This window comes from Muntiacus reevesi, chromosome 19 (genome assembly GCF_963930625.1).
Source record: "Muntiacus reevesi chromosome 19, mMunRee1.1, whole genome shotgun sequence".
NCBI lineage: Eukaryota > Metazoa > Chordata > Mammalia > Artiodactyla > Cervidae > Muntiacus > Muntiacus reevesi.
The window spans coordinates 26,497,558-26,518,166 of record NC_089267.1 but is presented as its reverse complement, the minus strand read 5'-3'; the positions used below and the strand labels follow the sequence as shown (position 1 = coordinate 26,518,166).

The following is a 20,609-nucleotide window of genomic DNA, read 5'->3' as shown; positions in this document are numbered from 1 at the left end:
TATAATTGACTATAAGAAAAATATTAACTTAAAATTACTAATATAATAAAATGAATAGGATTTTGAAATAAATCCTTCTGCTATTCAGTATGAAATGTAAAAATATAGTACTATGAAATTCACTTAGTGGACACATTCTTTGAGATTTCCATACATTTTTTAATAGCATTCCTGGTCTTTAATTTATTTATTTATTAATTTTTGGCTGTGCTGGGTCTTCATTGCGATGCATGGCCTCTTCATTGCTGTATGCAATTCTCTCTATTTGCCAGGGAGGGGCTCCTCCTTGGTTGCAGAGCACAGGCTTCTTATTGTGGTGGCTTCTTTTGTTGTAGTGCACAAGCTCTAGGCACGCAGGATCAGTAACTGGAGAATGGGCCCAGCTGACCCGTGGCATGTGGGATCTTAGTTCCCACATGAGGGATTGAACCCACGTCCCCTGGATTAGCAGGCAGACCCTCAACTGCTGGGTCACCAGGGAAGTTCCTCCATACAATTTTTTAAATTAATGAACTATAATCATTTTTAGAGCAGATTAATGTTTACAATAAATTGAATAAAAGTTCAGAGAGTTCCCACATATATCCTCCCAATATAAATGACCTTCTCCTTCATCAAATCCCTAACTAATGCTGTACACTTGTTACCACTGATACATCATTATTAATACAGATACATCATTATCAACCGAAGTCCACAGCTTACATTAGGGTTCATTCTTGGCTTTGTTAATTATATGGATTTTGAAAAATGTATGACATACTTATACCATAACTGTATGTTATAAAATAGCTTTACTGCCTAAAAATCCCTTCTGCACTACCTAGTCATCCCTCACTCTTCTTTAACTCTTGGTGACCACTGAACTTTTTTCTATCTCCATAGTTTTGCCTTTTCCAGAAAGTTGTGTAGTTGGAGTTTTATAATATGCAGACTTTTCAGATTGGCTTCCTTCACTTAGAATTTAACATCCCTCAATGGCCTGATAGTTCACACATTTTTAACACTGGAGAAAATTCTTTTGTATGGACATAACAGAATTTATTTATCCACTCACCTATTGAAAAATACATTTGTTGGTTCCTAGTGTACAACCAGGCTAAAGCTGGAATATTTGTGTACATATGTTTTGAACTTATTTGGTTAAATACTAAGAGCATGACTGCTGGATCATGTGACAAGTGTATATTTAGTCATTAAAAAAAACACCAAACTGTCTTCCAACGTGTTTGTACCATTTTGCATTTCCTCCAGCAAAGCATGAGAGCTCCTGCTGCTCCACATCTCTCCAATATTTGATGTTTCAATGTTGTGGATTTTAGCCATTCTAATAGGTATATAGTGGTATCTCATTGTTTTAATTTGCAATTTTCTAATGACGTGTGACGTTGAGCATCTTTTCCATTCAGATTTTCCATCTGGATATCTTCTCTGATGAGGTATCTGTTCATACCCTTTCTCAGTTTTTAGAATGGGTTGCTCATTTTCTTGTTGTTGAGTTTTAAGAGTTCTTTGTGTATTTTGGATAACAGTCCTTCACCAGATATGTATTTAACCAGTATTTCCTCTTATTCTGCGTTTTCTTCTTTAAATATTCTTGACAGCATACTTTGCAGAGTATATTTAATTTTAATAATGTCCAACATATCAACTTTTCATTTATGGGTTGCATCTTTTGTGTTGTATCTAAAAAGTAATCTCCAAACCCAAGATAACCTAGATTCTCTCTTACATTATCTTCTAGGAGTTCATAGTTTTATGCTTTACATTTAGGTCTATGATCCACTTTGAGCTAATATTTTGATAAGGATGTAGAATTCTTACCTAGATTCTTTCTTTTTCTTTTTGCTTGTGAGTGTTCACTTATTCTAGTATGGCTTGCTGAGAAGACTATCCTTTCTCCATTGAATTGTTTTTGCTTCTTTGCCAAAGACCAGTTGACTGTATTTTTTGTGAGCCTATTTCTGGGCTCTCCATTTGGTTCCATCAATCTGTTTGTTGATTCTTTCACCAATATCACACTGTTGATTACTGTAGCTTTATAATAAGTCTTGAAGTCCGGTAGTCCTAAGATTTTGTTCTTCTCCTTTGATGTTGTCTTGGCTATTCTGGGTCTTTTTTTTCTGCATAAACTTGAGGATCAGTTTGTTGAATACCAGTGAGATTTTATCATGATTGCATAGAATCTATAGATAAAGTTGGGAAGAAGCGACATGCTAACAATTTGGAGCCTGCCTGCTCATGAACATAGACTAGATTATATCTTAAGATTTATATCTAAGTCTTTCCTTTTTTGGTGCTAATGTAAATATTCTTGAATTTTTTATTTTATTCATTCTAATTTCTCATTGCTGGAACATAGAGCAGTTGACTTTTACATATTAACCTAGTGTCCTGCAACCTTGCTATAATCACTGATTAGTTCTAGGAGGTTTTTCTTGATTCTTTATAATTTTCTAAATAGATGACCATATCAGGTACAAAGACAGTTTTATTTCTTTCTTGCCAATGGGTATGTCTTTTCTTCCTTTTCTTGTCTTACTGCATTAACTAATACTTCCAGTACAATGTCAAACATGTGTGCTGAGGGGACATCCTTGCCTTGTTTCATTATCTTAACGGGTAAGATTTTTGTGACTCCACATTAAATATGAGGTTATGAGCAGGTTTAATTGTAGATATTCTTTATCAAACTGAGGAAGTTCCTCTTTATTCCTAGTTTGCTGAGAGATTTTACCATAAATGGTTGGATTCTGTCAAATGATTTTCTGTTATCTATTGAGTTTTTTTCTTGTTTATCTTATTGATGTGATGAATGATATCAATCTATCTTCAAATGTTAAACCAGTTTTGCCTACCTAGAATGAATCCCACTTGGCCATGGTGTATAATTCTTTTTATGCACTGTTAATTTGACTTGGTAATGTTTTTGACTTCTATGAAATCTTTTAGAAATCTTTAATAGTACTTGAAACTTTGTATTGTATGTATGCATGTAAAAGAAATTTGAGGTCTTAGACTTTCAAAAAGGCTTTGGTTTGAGTAACAAACATCAAGAAACTCTGCAGATCAAGAAATCCAAGTATAAGTTTCTTCACTTTGGAACAACAGAATTCATTTTGGTATTTTAAAAAGGTAAACTTGATCTAGTCAATGAATATTTATTCAATGTCTCTTTTGGATTCTGAGCTAGGAAAACAAGATGGTTGCCTGGAGTTCAGTTCATGCTGGGAGAACTTCATGTAGACAGATTAAGTAGAATGATGGAGACACATACATACAGAGTTCTGAACTCACAGCAGGACTGACAAACTCTATCTGATCCAATAAGAAAAGACTTCACAAAAGTATTGGCATCTATGGTCAACTGTGAAACTGCATATAAAATCTGCTATCAAAGAAGAGTTGGAAAGACATTTTCAATACAAGGAACAACATGAGAAAACAATGTAGTGTGAAAATTTAGGCAGCGTGATCAGTGGGTATACAAAATGAGTGAGAAGCATATGAGCCAAGGCTAGAAGTCACACTGAGGGTTGGTGGAGAATTTGAATTTATATCCTTCCAGTGATGAGGATGTATGGATGTGAGAGTTGGTCCATAAAGAAAGCTGAGCACCGAAGAATTGATGCTTTTGAACTGTGGTGTTGGAGAAGACTCTTAAGACTCCCTTGAACTGCAAGGAGATCCAACCAGTCCATCCTAAAGGAGATCAGTCCTGGGTGTTCATTGGAAGAACTGATGTTGAAGCTGAAACACCAATACTTTGGCCACCTGATGCGAAGAGCTGACTCATTTGAAAAGTCTCTGATACTGGGAAAGATAGAGGGCAGGAGGAGAAGGGGGCCACAGAGGATGAGATGGTTGGGTGGCATCACCGACTCGATGGACATAAGTTTGGGTAAACTCTGAGAGTTGGTGATGGACAGGGGCCTGGCATGCTGTGGTTCTTGGGGTCACAAAGAGTTGGACACTACTGAGTGACTTGAACTGAACTGAACTGAACTGAGTGACGAGGAGTCTTTAAAGATCTTAAGTCGAAACATTTTTTTTTCTGTTATTGTATCAATACAAATAAAGTTTTGCTCATGAGAGAATATGACACATACCGAACTGACTGACAATACTTTGAAAGTCATTGTTACTTTGTCTGGAAATAGTCCAAACCAATAGTGAAACCATAATTCACTGACAGTTGTGCTATCCACATTCTCTTCTCTCTTGAGACAATATCTTCTTCTGTTTCATTTTTTTTTATAGATTCTTTTGTGTGTGAGTGCGTTATGGGAAGAATTTCTGCATCCTCTGCATCATTATCACTGATTCTTAAGGCCAAATTAATATTTAGAGAATCTTTATGTCATTTCACTGGACATTCAATGGCATGCTTTGCTCCAGAGATGTACTTTTTGAAACTTAAGTAAAATTTAAGTGTACATTTTGAAATTCAAGTGAACTAAATATTTCAAATACTAGGATTCTATTTAGCAGATTTATATAATATTCAGAAATATTTTCATGTTAGAATCTGAATCTGATTTTCCTGTTTGTATATTTGCACAGATTGTACTTACAATCAGAAAAATAAGTTTATTCTTCAGCATTTGGGACAAAGTGGAAATGTTTTGTGCATGGGAGACATTTCTTACAAATGAGAATTAGACAATATTAAGACTAGAAAAGTCTGTACAGAATGCTTAGTAAAATAATCTCAGCTTGTAAAGGACGCTTTCAAGCAAGTAACCAGCCTAATGTCACAGAATAAATTTTTTTGGTGTTTTATAAGGGATAGACCAAGCCTTAAGTTTTATTTTGAGATAACTGTATATTCTATTATTAAGGCAATTATTAGTATTTCTAATCATTATTAGGTTTTAACAGCTATTTCTTTTCAAGGACCAACAATACAAGTGCTAACTTCAGCTAATAATTGATGACCATGATTTTTATTGCCAAGACTTTTAACGAGACTATAGATGTTTTTTTAGTTACCTGACCTAGTAGCTTTTTCTGATACAAAATCAAATGAAATGCAACCCCAAATTTGCAAGTCAAAATGATAAAAAAAATTTTGAGTTATATTTTACCATTTCATAGTTCCAAAGGAGTATCTGCACTGAATTTTCAGGTTTTAAAAACTGCTTTTTCTTTAACATATAATGTACCATCATTCTACAAAAAACTGGGACAGTAATACAGTCAATAAAGTGCAACAAAATTTTATGTAGAATGATGAAAAATTTTCATGTTTATTCCTGAAATTAGTTGATCTATAACGTGTACTTTACAATTAGAAGAAAGTAACAATGCATTTTTGTGCAGAGCAGATGATTTCAGATAATATCTGCAACTTGATTTTTAGAGTATTTTAGCTTAAATTAACTTTTTAGCTTAAACTCCATTAATTTGTTACAGGGTATGACATAGCAATTGATTTTAAGTAATTTTATTCAAGACAGTGTATAGTATATGCCTACTTTTTTTTTTTTTCCTGAATAGGTTTTTGGTAGAAAATGAATTTATACACAAAAGAAAAAATTCAATAAAGAAGGGATTAAAAAAATTTCTCCCCAATCTCTGTTCTGGCTACTTAGGTTTGTAACATAGCAGCTTATAATATACTTTCCATTAAAAATCCCTAAAAAAAAAAGAGAACAAACCCATAGGTTGTTTCAGGATAAAAGTGGAGTGAAAGCAAATATCAGTAGAAAAGAGATATAAAATTAGCAGCTTAATAATTCTTGAGATTGTAAGGAGGTATTTTCTTGGTATCTTGTAAGGTAAACACTACAAAGCATTTCCTCAGTTTTTTATGCACTCTAGTGCAGAATAGCAAAGGAGCAAACAAAAGTCAATTTTTCTCTCTGGAGAACAAAACTGTAATCTTCAAATATCTATACTAAATAATTAAAAATAGTTTTTACTGACCAAATCCTCAGGCTAGTGATCAAAATTCTCCATGAGTAAAAATAAGATTTGTAAGAGAATTTTTATTATAAAGAGGATGAGAATGGTCTTTTACAGATTTAGGGATTTCCTAAAGAACCATAAACTTAATATTAAGATGTAGATGATGATAATAAATATGCAATTTAAGTTGCTTTAAAATTATTAAATTACATTAAGTATTGCCAAAAGAAATCTGAAGTGCATTGCCATTAAATTCAGAAAGCATATGACAACTTTTCTTCACATTCCAATTTGATTTGACTGGGCTTTAGAAATGGTATATAACTACATTCCATTAGTGTACTTAAAGATTGTTGGACATTGAATCAAGACAAAGTTCCATAATTATAAGATAGATGTAGCAAGAGTATATGCTTGATGTAAAAAGTTTGTTGTTGTTTTTAGGAGCCTAAAAGATGGATACAATTTCTGTTAAGAAAGTACTTTGATGACTCATGGAAGGTGTAAAGTATAGACAGAGTCTTCCAGACCCAGGGGTCAAACCCTGGTCTCCCATATTGCAGGCAGACGCTTTACCATCTGAGACACCAGGGACGCCACCATAGACAGAGTGGGACACATTATCCCTGGATACACTGTCTGTTCTGGTAAGGTCAGGTGACTTAATCTGGCTTATCTAACAGCTAGCTCCTCTTTTCCAGAGTTAGAAAGGTAACCTGGTGGTAATAGCGGTGATCCTAGTACAAAGTGTATCGACAGGTTCTTGGGATAATCTTACAGTTTTAGTGTGCCTCTCTATGAAATGCCCAGGCTCTAAGCAAAGGAACGAAAAAGATAGGCACCTAGGTCACAGGCAGAGGAGTGGTTCATTTTCACAGCCAAAAAGCAGAATATTGCAAAATGAAAACTGGAATGTGGACACTACATCTCTCTGTGTGACTTAATAACTTGACTATAGAATACCCTAAGACTTCCCTGGTGGCTCAGTGATAAAGACTCTGCCTGCCAATGTAGGAGACGTGGGTTCAGTCCCAGGGTTGGGAAGATTCCCTGGAGTAGGAAATGGTAACCCACTTCAGTATTCTTGCCTGAGAAAATGCCATGGACAGAAGAGTCTAGCAGGCTACAGTCCATGGGTCGGGGCGGGGGCGGGGGGGGTGGGTGCAAAGACTCAGACATGACTTAGCAATTAAACAACAACAAAAATGGTGAGAGAGAAGGGATGAGAAGGAAATTGCCATTCATGAAATCAAGCGACTGTGAGAACATTCTAAAAGTATTAAAACAAGAGTAAGAAATGGTGAAATATGTTATGTGAGCAAATGAGATAGTGGAAAATTGCAAAAAGTTCTGTTGAAAATATACAAAATATGTAAGCAAGCAGAGTACGCTCACTTTTACAGATGATTCATGAGCTATGTGTATAGACCATCTTTTCTCCGAAGCCCACTCCATACTCCTCACACCCATTCCCAGCGCCTAGCCTGTTGTGGGCGCTCAATAAATATTAAACAACCGCAGCACAAACTAATGTCAAAAATTTGGAATTCACAGGAATCAATAGTGTTATTATTAATATTTAACATTTATTGAGGGTCAACAGCATGACTTAGTCCACATGTGAAAATAGGTTATTTTATAACACACATTAAGCAAATAATTAAATACAGTATGTATCAACTACACTTTCAGTTTTACTCCATTGATCTTAAATATAAAATTGCTTCTATTTTTTTTATAGGGTTGACACATCATGAATTATAAACATTTATTATTTAAATAAATAAGTTTCTCTCAGAGAAATCACTACTGTTAGATATTATTAACATTCACTTGAAAGTATGGGATTAATCTACAACAAACACATATCACAGGTTCTAAATAGATCAGTTCATTTACAAAGAATAGAAGAAAATCTGAAAAGTGTCTGAGGACAGTGACAAATACACAAAGCATGTAAATAGTATTGGGTTTCACTTGCCTCTGTGACAATTTAAAACACTAATACAATGATGTGGGATACCACTGTTTACAAAATAGCAAAAAGCCAAAGAAAGACAAAAGCTCAAGTGGACACAAATTACTGTACTTACAAATTTAGAAATATTTCTTCATTTTAAGCAAAATACAATTTTTATTACAGGAAATGAACTGTATTTGATACATTTATGATCCACAATTTTACTCTTAATAAAATTACTGTGTTCAAATTTATTTTTAGTTGTTAATAGGCACTTAAATTCTATTTAATCATTTTTCATGAATATTTTTGTCATATTTGTACTTAAGTAGATTTTGAAGTGATTTTTAATTGTTAAGAGGATGGAAAACTATACTGACTATTCCTGTAATGAAATTTGCAGCTTAATTTTGGGATACTAAATTTTCCAAGTTTATAAAGTACATTTTCCCTTAACATTTGAGACTTAGAATCTTAGAAATAAGTCTTTCTAGACCAGCCTTCTGATAGACATTTATATTCTGATATAAGGGACACACTATTTGAAAACTTCAGTAAATATAAGTTTTTGAATAATTTAAAGGAGTGGAAGATCAGCTAATTCAACTTTATAATTGTAAAACCACTAAAAATAATGATAAGGCCTAATGTTTCTATATTCACATTTATACATTGACCTCACTGGGCAATTATTAAATTTTATCTTTCATTTTAAGTTTTTTAAAAACTCACAATTTGAAGGTACAATTGCTAAAATGTAATTTACTCAAAATTTTTATCCATATGATGGTTCACCACAAGGTTTTGTTATGTAAGAATACCTTCTACAAAGATCCTAATAATGGTGTAACTAATTATCAATTAATATTTAGTTGGGCTTCCCAGGTGGTGCTAGTGGTAAAGAATCTCCCTACCAATGCAGGTGATGCAAGAGAAGAGGGCTCAATCCCTGGGTCAGGAAGATCTCCTGGAGAGGAGAATGGCACCCCACTCTAGTATTCCTACCTGGAAAATTCCATGGACAGAGGAGCCTGGTGGGCTACAGTCCGTGGGACTGCAAAGAGTCAGACAAGACAGCATAGCACACAGCAGCAGAAGATTTAACTATTAATTTCATCTAGTGTTTTTACTTTAAAATAAGGGCAGTTGGATGATTTAATCAGTTATCCTCTGGTTTCCGAAATATTTGACAACTTTTGCTATCAGAAATCACATGTGATTTACTAAAATATCATAATTGTACAGTATTAGAGAAACAGATTATTGCAATCTGCATCACCTAATATTCCTTTCTTCAACAATTCCTCTATGTTTTTATTCCACCCACAAGTACTTATTGAATACTTCCTACATGCCAGCACTGTTAGAGTCCCTTAAAATAAATTCTTAAAGAAAGCTTTAAGTGACATCATGCACAGGTATGAATGAAAGAAAAAGAAAGATGATATGTGAGTGATTTGATTTATTACTATTTTCTTCACCAAAAGTTAGATTGAAATTACACTGAAGGAAGAAAATTAGAAATAAGGAGATGCTGGGACTCTAATCTACAACTCAGATCATTAAAGTTAATTGTCTTGACTGGTCTCCTGCCCTGCCCAGGTAAGTAAGACTTCACTGAATGCTTCCTGAGAGTGACTGCTTTGATCTTCTGGCTAGTAACAAGCAAATATTACCAAAGATTTTCTTCTGAGAGAAAGCAAGATTAAAAAAGAGAGGGAAATTGGACTTAGGGGGACAGGTCAATTTTGAAAAGTTAATAGCGAGGAGAAAAAAGTACACTAAATATGAGAAATTAAATATCAATAAATAAACCAAGCTTAATGAAATGTGAATTAACCAAGCTTAATGAAATGAAATTACACTGAAGTGGTTTCCCTGGTGGCTCAGTGGTAAAGAATCCGCCTGCAATGCAGGAGTTGCAGGAGCCATAGGTTCAATCCTTGGGTCACAAAGTTCTGCTGGAGTAAGAAATGGCAACCCACACCAGTATTCTTGCCTGGAAAGTCCCATGGATAAAGGAGCTAGGCCGACTGCAATCCATGGGGTCACAGAGTCGGACATGACTTAGTGACTAAACCACCAATGAAATGTGATGTGTTCTTTCTAAATATAATATACAATAAATATAAAGACAAATCCTCACACAGTAGAGTGTGTTGTGATGTTTTATCTTTGGCATTCCTTGGCTCTCACTATAAGGACAGCAACATGTACTGTGGAATATATTTGTGTCTCCTGATGCTTCTAGGTAATTTCTTTCTAAACAAAGAGAAATTGCTAATGGTGTTTGTGGTGTGTGTATATGTGGGTGTATCACTAAAGTGGGGATATTTATAAAGATTTTCTTAACACTCAAAATTCTGGTCTAGCCAGTGTGCGATCTTTATGAGAACAACTGAAAACCACATGATTCCTCAATGAATTACAGCTTAAAATTAGAGGTATACTTTTAGACTTTTGCAAAAGTTAAATTAGCTAAATTTCTAATTCTTACATGATACGAGGTCCAGTTTACTAAATTACATTAACATAACATTTTTTCACCTATTTCTATATTAATTTTCCATAGCATAAAGTTTAGCTTAATCAATGCTTCCCTAGCAATCATAATGCAGAATAGGTCCAGAGGTTCAATAACTCAATTTTACATAGATCAGAAAGTGTATTTGAAACCTATTAAGAAATACGAGTAAAAGTTTGTCCCTAAAAGAGTTTGTAAGTTCAAATTTAAAATAATGAAAATAACTCTTTATAAACCATTTAATTGTACTTCAATGCATTATGAACTAGTTTATTTATACTTCTAAATATAAAATCTATATAAGAGAACTACACAATAGTCAAACATCATCTCAGGAATAAATATTAGAATATTATGATGAAATCTATAGAATGTAAGTGATTTATTCTCACATAAATTCCTTAATTTATTAAAATCACAAAATATATTTTTCATATAAATTATTTGTTATAGATATATCATCACAAAAATATTCAAGTAATCCAAATACCCTATTTTTTATGATTTATGTAGTTTAAAAATATGAAGCCATTGCTTTATACTATTTAAAACTGAAATGATTTACTAAATCAATATTAAAATCATTGAAAGACTCATTTTTATATAAGCCAAGTGCCTAAGTGTTTATAAAATAAAATGAGTTTAGTAAAAGAATGAACTATAAAATCATCCGAAGGAGTAAATTCACATCTCTAAGAGCCATTTCCAGTCTCTGAACTTTCTGAGGCAACATTATATAATTAATAAACTGACATGAACATGAAGGTAAAAAGAAATAAAACAATCTGTGCTTAAATCAGTTATATGTTAGGTACTATTATTAGTGTGGGCATTTTATATTCTAGTAAGTCTTCTCTTAATTTGCTGTGGTTATAAAAACAATTTGCAAATGCCGTAAGATGAGCAGTCAACACCATTATACTAGAGAAGAGTAAAACTATGAAGCTTAATGAAAGCAAAGTGATTTGATTCTCACTTATACTGAAGCTGATTTCATAAGGAAAAAGGTCTAGTAGATACTAAATACTTAACTAGGAGTTTACATTTTTTCATATCCTTTCACATATATTTTGAACTCCACATCTTGTCAGATAGGCAGGTCAAGTATAATTAACCCTATTTTTTAGAGAAGAAATTTAGGCTCAGAACATTATCAAGGTCAACAAGTTGAGACTGGGATCCATGCTCCTATACCTCAACTTTATATTTCAGAGATGAACATATCCACCTCAAAAAGAGGCTGACAGAAACATTCAACTGAACTCTAAAAGTCCAGGTACTCTGCAGAAACCAAAATGAATTTGAAAACTTTTTCAATGTGATTTTTATTTTGATAAGCCCAAGGAAGTCAATCCTTGACTAATATTTTAAATTAGTCAATCCTTGACTTAGTTTACTTATCTGAAATGTGAGGGTTTGAATGATTTTCTTAATATATTTATGTAAAAATATCTAAATTTCTGATATTAGGAATTTGTCTCTAAGAGGAGAAATTATTTTCATTTTATTCTTGACAAAACTATGCTAGTTCTAACCTCACCTACTGATTATAATAGTGAATATTATAATATTATAATATATTAAAAGCCAAAGGATTGAGGGGACAACAATTAAAATCATTAGCAATGTGAGCTCTAACAGAATGCACAACATCACCTCAAATGCTTTTACTCCACTATGCTGTAGTATTTTCCTCAAGCATATTCTAGAGTGATATGTTTATTATATAGCTGCATAAGTAAAAATAAAATGCATTATTTATAGCATTGTGATTTATAACACTGAAATTTTAGACCTCTTGGGAGAATCAATTGCTGAAGTCGTAACACAGACTCAAGTAATTTACTTGTATTGCTGGTTTTTCACTTTGTTTTAACATATTATTTTTCAAGCAGTAGAAATTGTTCTTGCATAAACAGAACTGTGTCATTTCTGTTCTTTAAAGTATGATCAATCAGGTGGTGTTAAAACCACAAATCACACAGGAAACAATGTCTACCAATTGGCCTGAAAGTTTTCCTTATTCCCAACAATCTTCAGCATTGTTCTTGGTGTAATTAAGCAGTTTGTGGAGCTTTCCTGTTCTGAGCTTACACTCAGAGTTTAGTTATACAAAAGAACAAAAACCCAGATTGCCACCTCACATTCTCCCTGGCACAGAGAAACATGCAAGGACAGTGATAGAGAGCAATCGATTTAAAGGTTATTGTCGTCCGCCTGTCTGAATCCAGTGCTTTCCTCCTCATGTTGTTGTCTTTCTAAAGAAGATAATGTCAACCTCCTTCATTTTTTTTTACCTTGCTCCACCGTCTTGGTTGTTTTCTCTTCCTTCTTTCCAGGTACAGCTGCAAGGCAGAGATAAGGTTTAAATAAAAGTTCCAATGGAAATGCTGCTTCTGCAGAAAAAGGCATTTTGTAACTCATTAAATGTCAAAGATTTCTTCTAAACAGGCTATTTTAAAGCTTTTTCAATACCTCTCATTTCTCTATAATTCAACAGAAACCTACTATTATAAGTCTACCTTAAAGAATTAGAGAAATAAAAATAATCCCTTGCCCTCTTCTTACTAGTTTTTACATACTCTTTCCCACCTTATTCTTTTACATGTTGCTTTGATAAACAAGCTCTGTGAAGAGTTCTGCTTGATAGGATTATGATTAATCGACTTACATTCCAGGTTATTGCTGGAACCACTTAGCATCTTGAAAATGTCAACAAGGTGCTCTTTTAAATTCATGCTTAATATCGCTTAATTAGCTCAAAGGACAGTGTCGTCATGCTTGAGATTTGCTTAAATACTAAATGAAGTCATCCCAAATTACAAGTAACCAAAAAAAAAAAAAAAAGTATTACTTTGGTGCTATTTCTGAAGAACTACCGAGATTTTACTGTTGTTGGTGGAGCAGTAAAATTATCTGTTTACCTGTTTATATATCCAAGAAATAGAGTTCAGACAAAGTCAATGTACTGAAATAACTGATTAAAGCAAGGATCTTCAGAGGACATTGGCAACTATTAGAAGAAGGATGAATGGGCAACTGAATATTGCCATCATACTGAGTTCACCCTCAAGAGCTGCAATTTTGAAGCAAAAATGTGGTTGTCACCAACTTAACACACTGTGAAATGTAGAATGAGTCATTCATAATGGGACATCCAGACATTCTGTGCTTCTAATGACAGGCAGTGTGATATACAACAGTATCACCTCTGAAGTATCCTTGCCGAAGCATTCAAACGGAATCAAGTTAAGCCAAGATTTAGTTTAATCAAACATAGATATAAAGAACACATTAGGAAATATTCTGAAGAAACTATTATAGAAAACCTAAAATGTCTCCAGTGTAAATGACCATGATCTTTTCAAAAAGTTAATGATATTAACTAGAGCAAAAAAAGGGAAGAGTTTTATATAAAACTTCCTAAGTTCACTCAGTTGTAATAGTTGATCTGTAGATTCTTTAGAAATTTTCAAAAAAATTTTTCAAATAGACAATTTCACCTGTGAATAAAGTTTTATTTTTAATTTTTTTATTTCTATAAAAATTACTTCTTTTTCTCATTTTATTGCAAGGGTTGGAATACCCAGTATAATATTTAATACAAGTACTGATAACAGACATCCTTGTCTTTTCCAATTCTCAGTGAGAAATCTTACCATTTTCTCCATTTAGTATAATATTTGTTAATAGTTTTTGTATATATAGTCTCAGAATAGGGAAGTTGCTTTCTACTTTAATATGAAATACATCAAATGCATCATTTATGAAAAGTTTAATTTCCCTTTATATTATTATGGTTAATTATGTTAATTTTTGAAATTGCATTCCAGAAATAAAACCAACTTGGTTGCATGTTGTCTTCTGCATGTAATATCAGACTTTTTATTGTTGTACAGTTGCTAAATCCTATACAATTCTTTGTGACTCCATGGAATGCAGAATACAGGCTTCCTTGTCCTTCACCATCTCCTGGAGCTTGCTCAAACTCATGTCCATTGAATCAGTGATGCCATCCAACCATCTCATCATCTGTCACCCCCTTCACCTCCTGCCTTCAATCTTTCCCAGCATCGGAGTCTTTTCTAATGAGCCAGCTCTTTGCATCGGGTGGTCAAAGTATCGGAGCTTCAACTTCAGCATCAGCATCAGTTCTTCCAATGAATATTCAAGAGTGATTTTCTTTAGAATTGACTGGTTTGATCTTGCAGTCCAAGGGACTCTCAAGTGTCTTCTCCAACACCACAGTTCAAAAGCATCAATTCTTCAGTGCTCAGCCTTCTTAATGGTCCAACTCCTACATTCATACTTGACTACTGGAAAAACCATAGCTTTGATCATATGGACCTTTGTTGGTCCATAAAAGCAAAGTAATGTCTCTGCTTTTTAATATGTGATCTAAGTTTATCATAGCTTTTCTTCCAAGGAGTAAGGGTCTTTTAATTTCACGGTTGCAGTCGTTATCTACAGTGATTTTGGAGCCCAGGAAAATAAACTCTGTCACAGCTTCCATCGTTCCCCAACCTATTTGTCATAAAGGGATGGGGCTGGATGCCATGATCTTAGTTTTTTGAATGCTGAGTTTTAAGCCAGCTTTTTCACTCTCCTCTTTCCCTTTCATCAAGAGGCTCTTTAGTCCCTTTTCGCTTTCTGCCATAAGGGTGGTGTCCTCTGCATATCTGAGGTTATTGACATTGTACTGGCAATCTTGATTGGGCTTGAACTTCATCCAGTCCAGCATTTTGCATGACGTACTCTGCACATAAGTTAAACAAGCAGAGTGACAATATATAGCTTGGACATAACTCCTTTCCCAATTTGGAACCAGTCCGTTTTTCCATGTCCGGTTCTAACTGTTGCTTATTGACCAGAATACAGGTTTCTCAGGAGGCAGATAAGGTGGTCTGGTATTCTCATCTCTTGAAGAATTTCCTACAGTTTGTTGTGATCCACACAGTCACATGCTTTAGAGTAGTAAATAAAGCAGAAGTAGATGTTTTTCTGGAAAACTCTTGCTTTTTCTATGATCCATCATCAGATGTTGGCAATTTGACCTTTGGTTCCTCTGTCTTTTCTAAATCCAGTTTGAACATCCTGAAGTTCACGGTTCACATATTGTTGAAGCCTACCTTGTAGAATTTTGAGCATTACTTTGCTAGTGTGTCAAATGAGTGCAATTGTGTAGTAGCTTGAACACCCTTTGGCATTGCTTTTCTTTGGGATTGGAATGAAAACTGACCTTTTCCAGTTTGGTGGCCACTCCTGAGTTTTGCAAATTTGCTGGCATATTGAGTGCAACACTTTCAAAGCATCATCTTTTAGGATTTGATAATAGCTCAGCTGGAATTCCATCACTTCCATTAGCATTGTTTATAGTGATACTTCCTAAGGCCCATGTGACTTCTCATTCCAGGATGTCTGGCTCTAGATGAGTGATCACACCATTTGGATCACACCATTCATATTGATCAACATTTGGAGGGGTCTATTTTAGGGGAAAAAGTAGATTTGTGCTGCACACCTTCAGAGATTCCAGCTACTAAAGAAACAAAGTAGCTATCATTTTTATACAGTAATGCCTTAATTATGGACAGACAGTCCTGAAAGGAACTGTGAGGTGGAGAAGTTGGTTTTCTATAGTTTCAGGTTTCTTTTTATTTACTTTATCACTGTTTAATTACCTGCAAAGTTCCAGCTTATAGCAAACCTCATTCTCACTTTTATTACAAAGATATCAAAAGATGCTTTCTCAAATTAAAGCTAGTGGCTTTAGTATTTATATCTTACTATATAATACTATTGAGGTAACATTGATTAATAATGTTATGTAACTTTCATGTGTACAAGATTATATTTCTACTTTTGAATACATTACAGAATGCTCACCACAAAAAATTTAGTTTCCAATCTTTACTATCATATTTATACATTCATCCCCCCTGAACCTTCCCCACCACTCTGATCTCTATATCTACATGTTAGGTTTTATTTTCTTTATTGATTTATTTTAGTTTTCTGTTTGTTTTTTATATTCTACTCATGAGTAAAATTAGATGACACATGCCTTTGTCTGACTTAATTCACTTGACGTTACTTGAATGTGCCACAGCACTTTACTTCAAATGTCTAAAATTAATCTTGTCTTCTCTCACAAAATAGTTTATTTTTATCTTTCTTTTTCATTTTTATTACCCATTTTATTACTCATTTTCATTTTTATCATTTCATATTTATATTAAATAATATTCTTCTAGTTGTTGTTGTTTACTAGTTAAGTGTGTCTGACTCTTTTGTGACCCCATGGACTGTAGCTCACCAGGCTCCTCTTTCCATGGTACTTCCCAGGCAAGAGTACTGGGGTGGGTGGCCCTTTCCTCCTCCAATATTCTTCTAGTACTCAGCTTCAAAACTTTTTATTAGATAATTTCTGAACTTTTCCCTTGCAAAGTTGGACAATCTTGTCAAGTTCCATAGAATCTATTTTATAATAGTGCTCATATAATATCCCCTCTCTCCAATTTCATGACTAATATCAGATCCTAATGGACATTGCCTACATCATGGCCAAACTTCCTAACGAGCCTCAGTTCAGTCAGTCAGTTCAATCACTCGGTTGTGTGCAACTTTTTGCAACCCCATGGACTGCAGCACGCCAGGCCTCCCTGTCCATCGCCAACTCCCAGAGTTTACTCAAACTTATGTCCATTGAGTCAGTGATGCCATCCAACCATCTCATCCTCTGTTATGCCCTTTTCCTCCCACCTTCAATCTTTCCCAGCATCATGGTCTTTTCAAATGAGTCAGTTCTTCGTATCAGGGGGCCAAAGTATTGGAGTTTCAGCTTCAGCATCAGTCCTTCCAATGAACACCCAGGACTGATCTCCTTTAGGATGGACTGGTTGGATCTCCTTGCAGTCCAAGGGACTCTAAAGAGTCTTCTCCAACACCACAGTTCAAAAGCATCAATTCTTGGGTGCTCAGCTTTCTTTATAGTCCAACTCTCACATCCATACATGACTACTGAAAAAACATTAGCTTTGACTAGACAGACCTTTGTTAGCAAAGTAATGTCTCTGCTTTTTAATATGCTGTCTAGGTTGGTCATAACTTTTCTCCCAAGAAGCAAGCGTCTATTAATTTTCTAAATGAAAAGTCTGAGTATCATTCCTATACTTACAATTCTTCATTGACTCCCTAGGGCTCGTAAGATAGAGCTGAATTTTAAAATCAGGCCCCCTTACAGCATTATTAGCACAAGTTGTATTAATTCATATTGTATTCTTGAGACTCTTATTACTTCATAGACACCATGCAGTTTCCCTCTGCTTTGCCTTCCTCTGTTACATAGGCCCAAGATACTCTTTCAACTAATTATTATGTAACAAAAGTCTATCTGTTACTTAGGGCTTAAATTTAAAGTCACCTTTTACAGCAAATCTTTTGCTTTTCCTCAGGTAAGAATAATTTTTAAACTCCTATGGCACTTTATCTCTATTTATCTATTTAACCTGTTGGTTTTCAAACATAAACTATGATCATATGGAAAACATTTAGCTGAAAGCAAAAAAAAAAAAAAATGAGGCCTAAATAACTCATGGAGCCAATTAAGGTTCATATATTCATGATTTTAATTGCTCAAGTAATATCAGAATATTCCTTCAGTTTTCCCATAGGTTATGATCCACAAGTACATGTTGAATGAAAGTGAAAAGTATTTGAAAACTTCAAAACAAATATAAAACAGTAAGATAATTATCATATTGATGATTTAATACATCTCCAAATAAAATTTGACTTAAAAGCAAGCTTAAGATTAAACAATTTATACCAGATAAACTGGCATACTATGATTAATTTAAAATATTTAATTATTTTTCTAACTTTGAACATTTAAAACAATTGTAAAATCAGTAACTTCCACTAAACATTGTAACACAGTTCCTAGTTCAAGCCTCAATGTAGAATAATAAAGTCCAGTATCTTAAAAACAAAGAAAGCCCAAAGGCAATCTTGGAGGTTGGTTATTATATGTATGATGAAACAATATATATTTCATGTGTGATTAATTGTCACTGATAAGGAGAAATGAAACTACCTGACAAATGAGAAGAGTCTCCTTTAAATGTTATTTGTCACCTGCCAAACTGGTTAAGTCCTACCTGAGTTTCAAAATATTTATGGCGGCTTTGGAAGGAACACTTGTTTCTGTTCATTTTCTATAGCTGCAAGGAAATCTAATATGTAAAGTCATATTTAAATTAATGATTGAGGTATGAGATCTAAGATTAACTAGAGGCAAAGTAACTAATGCCAACACTCTATTTTCATAAACAGGTTATTTACCTCCTTGCATTTCATTCTGAGCCTAGCAATCAGTTCTAATTAATCCCAACCAAAATGCTTGGCCTTACTTTAAACTCAGAGATCATTCTTGGTTGAATATTTCAGTGAATTCAATAAATTAAGATTCAATATTAATTCAGTATGTCTGTTTACTATAATAGGACTTGACTAACTCCATATTGAAAGTGAAAGTGAAGTTGCTCAGTCGTGTCCGGCTCTTTGCGACCCCGTGGACTGTAGCCTACCAGGCTCCTCCGACCATGGGATTTTCCAGGCAAGAATACTGGTGTGGGTTGCCATTTCCTTCTCCAGGGGATATTCCCAACGCAGGGATCGAACCCGGGTCTCCTGCATTGGAGGCAGACGCTTCAACTTCCGAGCCACCAGGGAAGCCTTATTATGGAACTCCATATTACGTGTGCTCATATTTCTACTCTAAATATCTAGGCTCCAAGTGATTCAAGAGTCTGTGTGCATGGGTCAGCTACTAGTTTTCAAATCTTTCCTTCTTAACTGTGTCTCCAGACTGTCTTGACAATCAAAGATTTCTTGAGGCTCAATATGTGAAATCTAATTCCAGATAAAATCCATATAACTGCTACTTGGACATCCCACTGGTCTCATTCACAGCTGAAGATTTTGAACACAATTCTGCCTTCCTTTTGTTCTTGCTTTAACATATATAGATGTCCTTACCTTATAGTTACTTACTAGATCCATGTACCCTGAATCCATGCCTAGATTATGACTTTCTCTGAAACTGTATTTAGACCCTTAGCCTTGTTATTGACACCATGGAATTATCCATTCTGAAGCACCCAGATTTTACTCACACATTACACTTAATGCAGACAAGCGAAAGTGATTTCAGAATAAGACCTCATAAAAGAATGACATATATTAATAAGGGCTTTCAATAAATTCAAGGCTCTGCCACTTATGGCAAATCGATACCTAGTAAAACATGTTAATGAAACAGGTATCATGGTCACTTATCTCAAAAATGACATCACAAATACTAGGTTACTAAGAAAAAAGCTGTCTGAGAAACAGATTTTATTTCTATCTACTATAAATTCAGAATAATAAGAAGAGTTATATTTGAAAAAGCAAACCCATTAAATAATTCAACTGGTTCTAATTAAGTATTATCTTACAGTACAGTTTATATATCCTTTAAGTATCCTTTAATTTTTTGTCTTTCATCAGTATATACATGTGTATAGTAACTTATACACTAATTTATATAACTAACATAGAAATTTATAGTTTACTTGATTAACTAATATATACATTTATCAATATGTCTGTGTATACATTTATATATATATATTTCATTTATATATATATATATATATATAAAGCTTGGGAATGTGGATATGTATCATATATATTTTATATTTCCCTATAGCCTTGATACATATTTTCCTAAAGAGCATACGCAATAAAGAGCTTTTAAGAAGAAAAATGTTAAGTCATTTTAGTGGCATACATGGAAAAGGGTATGTGTGTAGTGTTTGTATATGTGTGTGTGGAAGACAGGGTTGCTAAACTGTGTCTTGAGATTCTTCCAAAGATACTGGATATATTACTGATTTCATATCTATTTGTAAAACAAAATCACAAATTTCAATATTATCCCAGTTTATTTTGAATGGAGAATATATAAATTTCTCATCATACTGAATATTATTAACATATATTAATGTTCTTAAAGATATTCTTTAGAGTATCAACTAAGAGGAGTTAATATTCACAAAATGGTTGCTTCTGATTAGATATAACAAGAAAAATAGATTTAAAAACTTAAATTCCAAACTTCCTAATGTGTTTCTTTCCAGGCAAGCATCCCAAGGAATGTATTTTCTAATT

At 33.8% G+C, this 20,609-nt stretch overlaps 1 protein-coding gene across 24 annotated transcripts in view; it reads right to left on the bottom strand.

Moving 5' to 3' along the window:
* Positions 1–20,609, bottom strand: part of TRDN (triadin) — a 392,562-nt gene that overhangs the window by 89,220 nt on the left and 282,733 nt on the right. For all 24 annotated transcript variants that reach the window (XR_010659958.1, XR_010659959.1, XR_010659960.1 and 21 more), the window contains one exon: positions 12,692–12,739. Coding sequence is in view for 19 of the 24 variants with exons in the window: in XM_065911840.1 (XP_065767912.1) it covers positions 12,692–12,739 (48 nt within the window). In the remaining 5 variants the exon portion in view is untranslated. The remainder of the gene's footprint in view (positions 1–12,691; positions 12,740–20,609) is intronic.